Source organism: Balaenoptera acutorostrata, chromosome 9 (assembly GCF_949987535.1).
Source record: "Balaenoptera acutorostrata chromosome 9, mBalAcu1.1, whole genome shotgun sequence".
Classification (NCBI taxonomy): Eukaryota; Metazoa; Chordata; class Mammalia; order Artiodactyla; family Balaenopteridae; genus Balaenoptera; species Balaenoptera acutorostrata.
In genome coordinates, this window is record NC_080072.1 from 36,548,388 (window position 1) to 36,562,077 (window position 13,690).

General features: G+C 36.3%; 1 protein-coding gene across 2 annotated transcripts in view; it reads right to left on the reverse strand.

Moving 5' to 3' along the window:
- Positions 1 to 315: 315 nt before the first annotated feature.
- NELL1 (neural EGFL like 1) overlaps positions 316 to 13,690 on the reverse strand; it is an 858,172-nt gene continuing 844,797 nt past the window's right edge. Inside the window, exons 17-19 of one of the 2 annotated variants that reach the window (XM_057553940.1) lie at positions 4,870 to 5,046; positions 2,351 to 2,575; positions 316 to 839 (exon numbers count right to left, since the gene is read on the reverse strand). In XM_057553940.1, coding sequence (XP_057409923.1) covers positions 789 to 839; positions 2,351 to 2,575; positions 4,870 to 5,046 — 453 coding nt within the window. In that variant the 3' untranslated portion in view covers positions 316 to 788. The remainder of the gene's footprint in view (positions 840 to 2,350; positions 2,576 to 4,869; positions 5,047 to 13,690) is intronic. The other variant, XM_057553939.1, reaches the window with a different exon arrangement.

Sequence of the window (13,690 nt, forward strand, 5' to 3'; positions counted from 1 at the left end):
AGTCCCTCGTAAGTAAGTATCAAATACTATATAAAACCGATGCAAGGATACTTTCTCTTTCAATGCCAGAAAAGTCTGCAAGCATTGCTGCTTCTAAATTGTGGCTTAAGATTTTGTTTCTTTTGTTTGTAAGAGGGAGGAGAAAGTTCCTTTTCAAATAATTATTTATGTTTGTGGTCTTTCCCCTCTTTAACATATCATAATTGCTCTCAGCTTGCGTAAGCTGAACGAGTGGGTATCTAGGTGTGTTCAACAGTTTGAAATGTAAGATGCAGTTAGGCTCTACATACACATATTAATACGTTTCACAGGAATCTCAATACTAAGTATTCAGTGGATGGGACAAAAATCACAACAGGCAACTTTATTTGTAGAATTTGATCCAAAAATCCAGAAAAAATAAACAAAAGGAGCTGGGTCTCTATTATGTTTGTTAGTACACAAAATAAACAAAAAAATACATCAACATTTACCATGAGATCATTTAAATGTGTCTGCAAATGATCTGATAAGGGAAACGTGATTTACAACATGGGAAACTTTTTTTTTTTTTTAAACAACCATAGACTTAAATGCACTGCACTGTAGGTCACCTAGACTAGGTTAGCAAGAATGAGCAATGTGGTAGGTCCAAAAGGCAACCCCCAAACACCTTCCTTCAGTGGAAACTTTGGTAATTGTCTGTGGTTAAAAACAAAAAACAAAAAACACCAACTCCTGTTCTTCATCATGTTGGATGGTTATTTTGTCCATTTTTCTCCCGCGATGATGAGTCCATTTTAAATACTTCAATTATTATGAAGACACTCCAAATCCACAGAACAGCAGACACTTCCATTCTGTGCATCAAGACACAAGCATTAGCCAGTGAGACATAGAATATAAATCAATATGCAGTGTCCACCTTTATATTCAAAATGACCATCTACGTATTGAGACCAACTCCATGAATGCTATAAAAATATTACTAGAAAAATGCCAGAGTAGGAGTTGAAAGAAAGGAAAGACTTATGAGACCCTTCAGGGTCCCTCTTGTTGGCTACTGCTGGCAGTGCAACTTCATACACCCCTGTCTGAGCTCAGACCATGTTTCTTTGAGACTCCTCTGTATTTCCAAGTTGTTTGTTTACACAACTTATTCACTGGACTTACTCTAAATGAGATTCTTTCCAAAAATAACCCCCTGAAAGATAAATTGCCATTAATACTACTAGTCAAAAGTACCAAAAGAGCCTGAAAATAACTCCAAAATGGCTTACAGAAAGGTGGGCATATTAGGGGTAAATATAGACTATCTCATGGTGACTGTGAAGGGGATGGTACCTATCAATTTTGGGGACTTCTTCATGAAAAATCAATTACATGTATTAATGTAAATATACCTTTATAATCCTCCTAAATGAATCTCAAACCTAATCTCAGAGAAATAATACTAAATAACATAGGTCTCCACATCTGGTCATTGTGTCTGATGGGGCTGAAGGTACAATGGGACCATGACTCTTGTTATATGAAGCTTGATGTCCTTTTTGTATTGGGGCTGCATTTTAAGATGGTACTTTTCAGGAAAGAGAAAAGAATCCACATTTAAAAGCATAAAAAGACAAGTTGGGATCCTTCCACTGATGCCTGAAGCTGAGCCAGGGTTTGACAGAATTGAATGGACTAATATTTTTAACATGCTTAATCATGGGAATCTTAAGCAGATGTTTCGGCAGAAATTTGACCCTGCCTAACGCTTGCTTCAAGTTGACTACAGTCATAGCTCTTCATAAGCTTTGAAGGTAGGAAGGGGTCAGTTATTAATTTTAATGACATATGAGGATGCCTCATGGGAACTCCTCCAAAAAGATAGGAAAATAATCACAATGAATTAAATCGCGCAGCAAGAGCTTCAAGTCCCTGCATTAGGTACTGTGATAATTAAACAAAGCAAAAACTTCATAGATTTATAGAACACTTTCTTCTAACATTGGCAGTTTCATGAAAGAGCTTATAAAAATTTCCAGGATGAAAAAAGATTTTTTTTTTTTTTTTTACTTTTTAATATGCAGGTCAAAATAGCTTAAATCAGCCATAATTGGGCCTAGTGCAATTGTTTAAATCCTGTATTTTAAAAGGCAAAAGAGAGGACTATTTTATTCCATGGTCATCATTTGGAATTTGCCTTAATACACGGTCCAGCTACAATCCATTCAGACAGATTAACCTCTGGTGAGAAGCAAATGCCTGCCTGTGTTTCCACCATGCCCCTTGGAACCTGTGCATTCAGAAACATCAGGAGTGGACCTCCGGCAGGTGTTCTCTGGCAATGGTTCAAGGCCTGGTTAGCCTCAGGACACCCGATTACCTTGCATTTGCAGGTTGTGCAGGGAGATCCAGTCATTGTCCACACTGAGCCGCTAAGCCTAGAGAGGCCATAGCTGTCCAGGCAAGTTTTTCTGATGTCATAGGCGATGTTATCAGCCAGGCAGGGGTCACTGACACAGCGGGGACAACATTCCCCTTCCAAGAGGGTTGTGTACTCACAGCTCAAACTGGGGCAAGTGAGCGGCCAGCAATCTACCTCTCCTTCCTGTGGAGAGAAAGCCAAAATGCTTCATCATTGACCTTATGCACAATCCTGTTGCCAAAGTCCCAGAGGGGGAAATTCTCAGGAATCTCCATCCCTGTCCGCACTAACTGTTGCTACTTTAGCATCATTATGGGTATGATGTGTTTCCTCCTTGAAGAACAAATACAGACATCACCTCCTCCAGGGTGCTTTTGCTGACTGTCTATACTGTAGCCACGGAAAGAGTTCGGTCCCATCTCTGTGTGCCAATGGCAACCCATAATTATTTTTATCGTGAGACTTATCATAATTATCAATACAATTCCAGATTACGTTTTGAGCTTTCAGGCTTTGGGCTTGTTCCTTTATCTCCCTGATGCTTAGCACAGTTCTGGTCAATAAATGTTAAGCAAATGAACAAATAGATGATAAGGTACTGAGCTAGTGTGTAATAAAGAGAAATCTATTTCTCTTAAGGTCAAAGAGGAACTTAAACCACTGTACTATTTCAATAACAACATGCACTGAGTTGCTTATATTGGATTTAAAATTGAGGTTGGGCAATATCAGGAGAACAATTTCATATTGGTTTTGGATGTAATGTCTGGCTAGTGACACATCCCTAATATGTAGTAAGGTGTTCCAGTTCAGACAGAACCTCCAAGTATTCCAGAATGTGGCCACCGTGGCTCCACTGAGCTGCACATAGTAGAGACTACTACCTGTGTAGCCTCTTCCGTTACCATGGCACTCATTATAATTTATGCAAACGCGCGCCTAATTATTCAGTCAGCTTCACAAGACTATGGCCTTTGGTCAGCTTCACTATAGACCATGTCTGTCATGCTCATTGTTATATCATCCAGAGTCTGGCACACGCAAACTATTGATACTTATTAAATATAACCCACTTTATTCTCAAGTCGTTATTAAGTTACATTCAGCAGCTTCAGTTCTCCCAGGAAATAATAACCTTAGGGTCTGGGGATGAGAGAGGATACTCTTTTGAAATTCTATGAAAATATCATGTCTAAAATTAATACCAATTTTTCTGAGTGCCTGATGATTGGCTTCTTCAAAGAGAAATGTAATTTTCCAGACTGATATGGAACCTAATTCTATAGTTGTGTTGGGTTTGTCTATTCTTGAATGGGAGATGTAAAAATGGCTATGATTTGAATATATCTGAGTTATACTCCTCAGTATTAGGAGTGATTAAGAAAGATTTGTTTCTGTTAAGATTATCTGCACATTCGCCAGGTGACTTTAGAAAATCCAATAGAAACTTACAGCCAAATTTTTCTGAATGCCTGTTTTTATACAGTATCCATAGACTGAATCATTAATTTTAGCAAATGTTAAATTATGGAACACAGCTAACAGTTTCCATTACAAGTTGACTTAGTTATGACTTAGCTCCACTGGCTGTAATTACCTCAGAGATGGAACATCATATTCACTATGATAATGTGTCTTAACAGTCTTTGCAACATTAGAAATCTTTGTTTGTGTTATATAATTTTAAACAGAAAGAACCAGGTCCAGAAATTAAGGTTTTTCTCTGGACTTTCTCAAACCTGATTATATCATTAGTATCCCCATATTAAGATACAAAATAACGTTCATTTTTCTACATTAAGGTTTAGCACCAGAAACAAATTTTTCAATCTAGGAAATATGAACAATAGTAACTATTGTGCACTAAGTACCTTCTATGTGTCAAGTACTACACTTGCCTTTCACATAACTCTGATCTTCACAACAGCCCTGCAAAATAGGTGCCCATCCACTTGTGTACACTGAAGGAAAGAATGATCAAGTAAAATGTTAGGACTTGCTCAAGTTAATTACACACATCTTGCATGTGGGAGAACCAGGACTGTCTCTATGACCTAGAATCAATATCAATCCCTGATATTTCTACTATGTTCTGCTATCTCTGATATTGAAACCTTTAATGGTAATGTCCCAAGAAATGAAAGATTTGGCTCTGTAAGAACTACAAGTCCCCATCAAGGCTTTGAAAGCTTTCTATCATGTGGGGAATTTTATTGATCTGGAGTGGCTAAAAAGTAGCAACTGTAAACTAACTTGGACCAAATCTGTGCTATAAATGTCCTTTCTGTCTTACATGGTGTTTTAAATAGTAGAATATGAATGTCTTCTGGAAGAACATATGCCCCGTAATTAGCCACAGGACCCACAACTCCCTGCACAGTATCACAAATCGCAGGAAACTAAAGCCCACAGGCAACTGAGCTTGTAAACCCCTCCAGAATATAAAGGATAACACACTCTAAAGGAAGCCAACATACCAGACACCGGCACTGCTGGCAGCTGTGAGTCCAGTTGTCTCCACTACGATAGAGCTGGTGTCCATTTTGATCTAAACATTGACTTGTGACCCTGGTGTCACACTCTGGGCAACAGAAAAGGTCAACGCTTGGATTCTGGCAATCACAAGCTGTCCGCCGGCAGAATATCTTTCCATCCTGTTTAGAAATGAGGTTAAGGAGGTTTCATCATTAGGGAAACGATAAGCTGCCCTATGGAAACCAAATCTTATAAACACTACAGAGCACATAGGAAAGATTTCTAGTCAAAGTGCTCCCCTGGCCACCTCCCATTTTGCTCGAAACAGATGCACACATGTATACTCACATATACACACCCTGCCTTTCCCTGACCTTGCTTGCAGGGCAGCCCAAGTAAACATGGAGACATTTCTAAGTTGCAAACAGAAGTCAATATGTTCTTTGAAACTTTTCTTCTAAATGTTTCTTAAAAATCATATTTCTAAGTAACATTATAACTAAGCAGCTAAAAATGCATAAATAATCAAGCACTCATTTGAGTGGAAAATCATGCTGCTGTACTTTTCCCAGTTCACAATGAACAACCTAATACATTCAAATGCATTCACCTAATTTTATCTCTGGCTCAACTCTGGGAGGAAGTCTGACTATACCCTTTTTACAGAAGAATTAACTGAGGCCCAGAGAGGCTAAAAGACTTATCTAGTAACACAGAGGTAGCAATTCTCTAAGCACCACCACCAGATATTCTGGTTTTGAAATAATTTTTCTTCTACAAGATAGCTTTTAGGTTGTTTATTACAAGGAGCTACAATAAGGTGTCACTTCCCACCTTGAGGCAGTTCCCCAAATTATAGGCAGAGTACAATTTCTGGAATAATGGCCTTGAACACTCAGAAGGGATTGAAGGTCAACAACACTCAAACATTAAGACAGAACGTTTTGCATTGTTTCTCATTTATATGTCTGTTGCTCACAGTAACTTCTCATCTCAGACAATGAAGAGCTAAAAATTTAAGGTGAGACATATGGCCACCTTTTAAAAGTTCATTTTATCATTTTTTAGATTCCATACATAAGTGATATCATATCTTTCTCTGTCTCACTTCACTTAGTATGATAATCTCTAGGTCCATCTATGTTGCTGCAAATGGCATTATCTCATTCATTTTTTATGGCTGAGTAATATCGCATTGTATATACGTACCACATCTTTATCCACTCCTCCATTGATGGATACTTAGGTTGCTTCCATGTCTTGGCTATTGTAAATAGTGCTGCGATGAATATTGGGGTGCATGTAACTTTATGAAGTATGGCTTTCTCCAGATATATGCCCGGGAGTGGGATTGCTGGATCGTATGGTAGTTCCATTTTTAGTTTTGTAAGGAACCTTCATAGTGTTCTTCATGGTGGTTGTACCAAGTTACATTCCCACCAACAGTGTAGGAGGGTTCCCCTTTCTCCACACACTCTCTAGCATTTATTGTTTGTAGACTTTTTGATGATGGCCATTCTGACCAGTGTGTGGTGATACCTCATTGTAGATTTGATTTGCATTTCTCTGATAATTAGTGATGTTGAGCATCTTTTCATGGCTTTTTGGCCATCTGTATGTCTTCTTTGGAGAAATGTCCATTTAGCTCTTTTGCCTATTTTTTGATTGGGTTGTTGTTTGTTTTTCACATAGAGCTGCATGAGCTGTTTTTATGTTTTGGAGATAAATCCCTTGTCGGTCACCTTGTTTGCAAATAATTTCTCCCATTCTGTGGGTTGTCTTTTCATCTTGTTTATGGTTTCCTTTGCTGTGCAAAAGCTTTTAAGTTTAACTAGGTACCATTTGTTTATTTTTGTTTTTATTTTCATTACTCTAGGAGGTAGATCCTAAAAGATATTGTTGCAATTTATGTCAGAGACTGTTCTGCCTATATTTTCCTCTAAGAGTTTTATAGTGTCCGGCTTTACACTTAGGTCTTTAATACATTTTGAGTTTATTTTTGTGAAAGGTATGAGACAATGTTCTAATTTCATTCTTTTACATGTAGCTGTCCAGTTTTCCCAGCACCACTTATTGTAGAGACTGTCTTTTCTCCATTGTATATTCTTGCCTCCTTTATTGTAGATTAACTGACCATCAGTGCATAGGTTTATTTCTGGGCTTCCTATACTGTTTCATTAATCTATATTTCTCTTTTTGTGCCACTACCATACTGTTTTGATTACTGTAGCTTTGTAGTATAGTCTGAAGTCAGGGAGCCTGATTTCCTCCAGCTCTGTTTTTCTTAGGATTGCTTTGGCTATTCAGGGTCTTTTTGTGTTTTCATACAAATTTTAAAAGTTTTTGTTCTAGTTCTGTGAAAAATACCATTGGTAATTTGATAGGGATTGCACTGAATCTGTAGATCACCTTGGGTAGTATAGTCATTTTCACAATATTGATTCTTCCAATCCAAGAACATGGTATATCTTTTCATCTGTTTGTGTCACTTTCTATTTCTTTCATCAGCATCTTAGAGTTTTCAGAGTACAAGTCTTTTGCCTCCTTAGGTAGGTTTATTCCTAGGTAGTTAATACTTTTAGATGCAATGGTAAATGGAATTGTTTCCTTAATTTGTCTTTCTGAACTTCTGTTGTTAGTATATAGAAATACACGAGATTTCTGTGTATTAATTTTCTATTCTGCAACTTTACCAAATTCAAAGATGAGCTCTAGTGGTTTACATAGAATTCATTGATGAGCTCTAGTGGTTTACATAGGATTTTCTATGTATAGTATGATGTCATCTGCAAACAATGACAGTTTTACATCTTTTCCATTTTGGATTTTTCTCTCTCTTTTTCATCTCTAATTGCATGGCTAGGACTTCCAAAACTATGTTGAATAAAAATGGTGAGAGTGGGCATCCTTGTCTTGTTCCTGATTTTAGAGGAAATACTTTCTGCTTTTCACCATTGAGAATGATGTCAGCTGTGGGTTTGTCATATATGGCCTTTATTATGTTGAGGAAAGTTCCCTCTATGACCACTTTCTGGAGAGTTTTTTTTTTTTTATCATAAATAGTATTAAATTTTGTCAAAAGCGTTTTCTGCATCTATTGAGATGATCATATGGTTTTTATTCTTCAGTTTGTTGATGTGGTGTATCACACTGATTGATTTGTAGATATTGAAGAATTCTTGCATCCCTGGGATAAATACCACTTGATCATGGTGTATGACCCTCTTAATGTATTGTTGGATTCGGCTGGCTAGTACTTTGTTGAGTATTTTTGCATTTATGTTCATCAGTGATATTGGACTGTAATTTTCCTTTTTGTGGTATCTTTGTCTGGTTTTGGTATCAGAGTGATAGTGGCCTCATAGAATGAGCTTGGGGGTATTCCTTCCTCTGCAAATTTATGGTAGAGTTTCAGAAGGACAGGTGTTAATTCTTCCCTAAATGTTTGATAGAATTTGTATTCTTCCCTAAATGTTTGATAGAATTTGTCTGTGAATACATCTGGTCCTGGACTTTTGTTTGTTGGGAATTCTTTAATCACAGTTTCAGGTTCAGTGCTTGTGGTTGGTCTGTTCATATTTTCTGTCTCTTCTCGGTTCACACTTGGGAGATTGTACCTTTCTAAGAATTTGTCCATTTCTTCCAGGTTGTCCATTTATTGGCATATAGTTGCTTGTGGAGTCTCTTATGATCATTTGTATTTCTGTGGTGTCAGTTTTAACTTCTCCTTTTTCATTTCTAATTCTATTGATTTGAGCCCTTTCCCTTTTTTCTTGATGAGTCTGGCTAAAGGTTTATCAATTTTGTTTATCTTTCAAAGAGCCAGCTTTTAGTTTCATTGATCTTTTCCATTGTTTTCTTCACCTCTATTTCATTTATTTCTGCTCTGATCTTATGATTTCTTTGCTTCTAACTTTCACTTTTGTTTGTTCTTCTTTCTGTACTTGCTTTAGGTGTAAGGTTAGGTTGTTTGAGATTTTTCTTGTTTCCTGAGGTAAGATTGTGTTGCTATAAACTTCCCTCTTAGATCTGTTTTTGCTGCATCCTATAGGTTTTGGATCATCGTGTTTTCATTGTCATTTTTCTCTAGGTATTTTTTGATTTCCTCTTTGATTTCTTCAGTGATCCATTGGTTGCTTCATAACGTATTTTTTAGCCTCCGTGTGTTGTTTGTGCTTTTTACAGTATTTTTCCTGTATTTGATTTCTAATCTCATGGCATCATGGTTAGAAAAGATGCTTGATATGATGCCAATTTTCTTAAATTTTACCGAGGCTTAATTTGTGGCCCAAGATGTGATCTAACCTGGAGAACGTTCCATGTGCACTTGAGAGGAAAGTGTATTCATCTGCTTTCAGATGGAATGTTCTATAAATTAAGTCCATCTGGTCTAATGTGTCATTTAAGGCCTGTGTTCCCTTATTGATTTTCTGTCTGGATGACCTGTCCATTGATGCAAGTGGGATGTTAAAGTCCCTCACTATTATTCTGTTACTGTCAATTATCCATTTATGTCTGTAAACATTTGCCTTATGTATATTGAGGTGCTCCTATGTTGGGTGCACATATATTCACAATTGTTTTATCTTCTTCTTGGATTGATCCCTTGGTCAATATGTAGTATCCTTCTTTGTCTCTTGTAACAGTCCTTATTTTACAGTCTATTTTGTCTGATATGAGTATTGCTACTCCAGCTTTCTTTTGATTTCCGCTTGCATGGAATACCTTTTTCCATCCCTTCATTCACTGCCACCTTCTTCAGCAGTTTTGAGTATTTCCAATAATTGTTATCATCATCTACCATCAATTTAACATTTATTTCATGTCATACATTGTGCCAAGTCTTTTATATGCATTGTCACATTTAATACTGATTATTCAGTGGAATAGAAATTTTTATCTCCATTTCTCAAATGAGGTAGCTGAATTAGAGAGCTGAATATAATTCCTCAGTAATGGTCTGACCAACACAAAATGAAGTGAGACTCATGGTCACCTTGTTTTAAGTACTGTACTTTTATAAATGCAGCCTGATTTCAATATTTACTTCCTTACTTACTTTGGTTATGTCATAGTGTTGACCTCTATGAGGTTAATGAAGACTAAAACCTCATTAAGCCCTACTGTGTCTTGTGTGGTTAGTTGTTTGGAAGTGTAAAACTTGGTGTTTATCCATATTGTATTTCACCTTGTTAGATCCATTTCATTTCTCTGGCCTGTCACAATGTTTTCTAAATGCTGTGTCTGTCATTCATCTTAGTTTGTCCTCCTTCAGTTTAGTGACATCTGCAAACTTGATGGGCCTGCCCTTAGGGTCTTCATCTACTTTATGGATAACAGTGTTGAATAGGACAGGGCTTGCTGAGATATGTTTACTGCCAGCTAAAGTGGAAATCTTTAAATGCTTTACATTCTTTATGGAGACATGCTGGCTACATACGTAATGAAGTAACAGGTTAAAAAATGCTTTACCTCAAATGGTGTGCATCAGCTCTATTACTAGGAGAAATGACAAGAAATCAGTGTTCAAAATATTAGGGGATGAAAGATTATATGTATATACATGCATACACATACATACATATGCATATATACATATATGTATACAAACATACGTATGTTTGCACATATTTATAGAGAGAGCAAGCAAGAGACTCTAGTCAAGCAGATGAACTGCGTCGGGGAATTCAGCTAGTCTGGACAAAGGAGTGTCCAGGTCCTAGGAATTTTTCAACAATAGACCTTCAGCTTATAGCTCATATACCATGATTTTAACTCACTAATATATTTGGCTTATATAACCATACCCCAAATGACCGCCCTATGGATTTAACAGAAGCTAAGAAAAATGATAGCTATGACATGAAAACATTTGGTCAGCTCAGCTGACCACAATATTACTCTCCCCAAGTATAGAAGGACCAGGTCTTAGGAACCCACATGGCTATTCATGAACAACATCAAAACACAGGGATAGATTCTTCTGGAAGCAGGTACTGTTCAACAGGCAATGAGACCCAATCAGAATGTCAAGTTTCTCTGTGTGTGCTGTTCAAAAGAATGAATAAGTGAATAGCCTCCAGGGTTAGTTCAAAATAATTTCACATCTCATCAATTATGTGAGAATGCCAAATAGTCCCCTCTTAGACTTTAACAGGCTTCAGAACAATAGCCATGTTCACACTGGCTTTTGAATTACAGGTTAACTGTCAAGAAAATTATTTTCCACTTTTACTGGGAAATAATTGTCATACATCATTGTATAAGTTTAAGGAGTTGCAGCAGAGTGGTGTTTGACTTGCATATATTGTGAAAGGATTACCACAATTGCTTCAGCTAACATCCATTTCCTTATATAGATAAGAAAAAAAAAAGTAAAAACAAAAAGAGGTGAAAAAGTTCTCCTTTGATGTTAACTATTAGGATTTACTCTCTTAATAACTTCCCTATATATTAGACAGCAGTGTTAGCTCTAGTTGTCATGCTGTACATTACATTCCTAGTGCTTACTTGTCTTACAGAAGTTTGTACCTTTTGACCACCTTCTTTCAATCCCCCACCCACCCTCTACTTCTATAAGTCTGATCTCTTTTTCTATGTTTTTGCTTGTTTGTTTGTTTGTTGGGCTTTTTTGATCCCACCTCTAGCTGAAATCATACAGTATTTGTCTTTCTCTGTCTGATTTATTTTACTTACCATAATGCCATTAAGGTCCATCCATGTTGTTGCAAATGGTAGGATTTCCTCATTTTTTTTCTGGCTGAATAATATTGTATTGTAAATATATACCACAACTTCTTCATCCACTCATCCATCTATGAACACTTAGGTTGTTTCTGCGTCTTAGCTATTGTAAATAATGCTGCTATGAACATGTGGGTGCAGATATCATTTTGGGTTAGTGTTTTCATTTCCTTTGGATATATTCCCAGTAGTAAAACTGCTGGATCATAGGGTAATTTTATTAAGTTTTTTTTAGGATCCTCCATAATGCTTTCCACAGTGGTCATACGAATTTTCAATCCCACTAACGGTGCACAAGGGTTCCCTTTCCTCCACATTCAAGCCAGTATTTGTTATCTCTTGTCTGTTTGATGATGGCCATTTGAACAGGCATGAAGTGATACCTCTTTGTGGTTTTAATGTGCATTTTCTTAATGACTAGTGATGCTGAGCATCTTTTGATGTACCTGTGGCTTTTCATGTATCTTCTTCTGAGAAATATCTATGCAGGTCCTTAATGCATATTTAGTTGTGTTATTTGTTTTTATGCTATTGAGTTGTATGAGTTATTTATATATCTTAACCCCTTGTCAGATAGATGGTTTGCAAATATTTTTCCCATTCCATAGGTTGTATTTTCATTTTGAGGATGGTTTCTTTTGCTGTCCAGAAGTTTTTAGCTTGATGTAGTCCAAACTGTTTATTTTTTAAATTTTGTTGCTTGTGCTTTAGGTGTCATATAAAAAAATCATTACCATGACAAGGAGCTTTATTCCTATTTTTTCTTCTAAGTGTTTCATGGTTTAAGGTCTTACATTTAAATCTTTAATCCATTTTGAATTTTTGGGAATGGTGTAAAATAGCGGTGCAGTTTTATTTTTACATATGATTGTTCAATTATCCCTGCAGCGTTCATTGAAGAGATGTTTTTTTTCTCCATTGAGTATTCTTGGCTCCCTTGTCAAGTATTAGTTGACCATATGTGCTTGGTTTTATTTCTGAGCTCTTGATCCTGTTCCATTGGTTCATTTGTCTGTTTTTATGCTCATGTAATACTCTTTTGATGATGATAGCTTAATAGTATAGCTTGAAATGAGAAAGTGTGATGCCAACCGCTTTGCTCTTCTTTCTCAGTATTTCTTTGTTATTTGGATCTTCTGAGGTTCCATATAAATTTTAGGAGTATTTTTTCCACTTCTGTAAAAACTGCCATTGAAATCTTGATAGGGATTGCATTAAATCTACAGATGTCTTTTGGTAGTATTGACATTTTAAAAATATTAATTCTTCCAATTCATGAATATGGGATATGTTTCCATTTATTAGTATCTTATTTAATTTCTTTCATCAGTGTCTTGTAGATTTCAGAGTAGAGATCTTTCACCACCTTAGGTAAATTCATTCCTAAGTATTTTATTGTTTTTGATGCTATTGTAAATGGGATCAATATCTTTCTTTTTCAGAAAATTCATTGTTAGTATATAGAAACATGACTGATTTTTGTATGTTAATTTTGTATCTTGCAAATTTACTGAATTTTTTTATTAGATCTAATAGATTTTGGTTGAGTCTTAGGATTTTCTCTATACAAAATCATGTCATCTGCAAATAGAGACAATTGTACTCCTCCCTTTCCAGTTCTGATACCTATTATTGCTTTTTTACCCTGACTTCTCTAGCTAGAACTTCTAGCACCATGTTGATAGGAAGGGTGAGAGTGAGCACCCTTGTCTTGTTGCTGATCTTAGAGGAAAAGCTTTCAACATTTTAACATCGAGTATGATGTTAGCTGGGGGCTTATGTCATATATGGCCTTTATTATGTTGAGGCATGTTCCTTCCATGCCTAATTTGCTAAGAGTTTTTATTATGAAGAAGAGATGTTGAATTTTGTCAAAAGCTTTTCTGCATCTATTGAGATGTTCATATGGGTCTTTAATTATATTAAGGTGATGTATCACATTGATTGATTTGCCTATGTTGAGCCATCCTGGTATCCAAGGGATAATCCCACGTGGTTATGGTGAATGATTCCTTTAATGTGCTGCCAAATTTGGTTTGCTAGTATTTTACTGAGAATTTTTGCATATATACACATCAG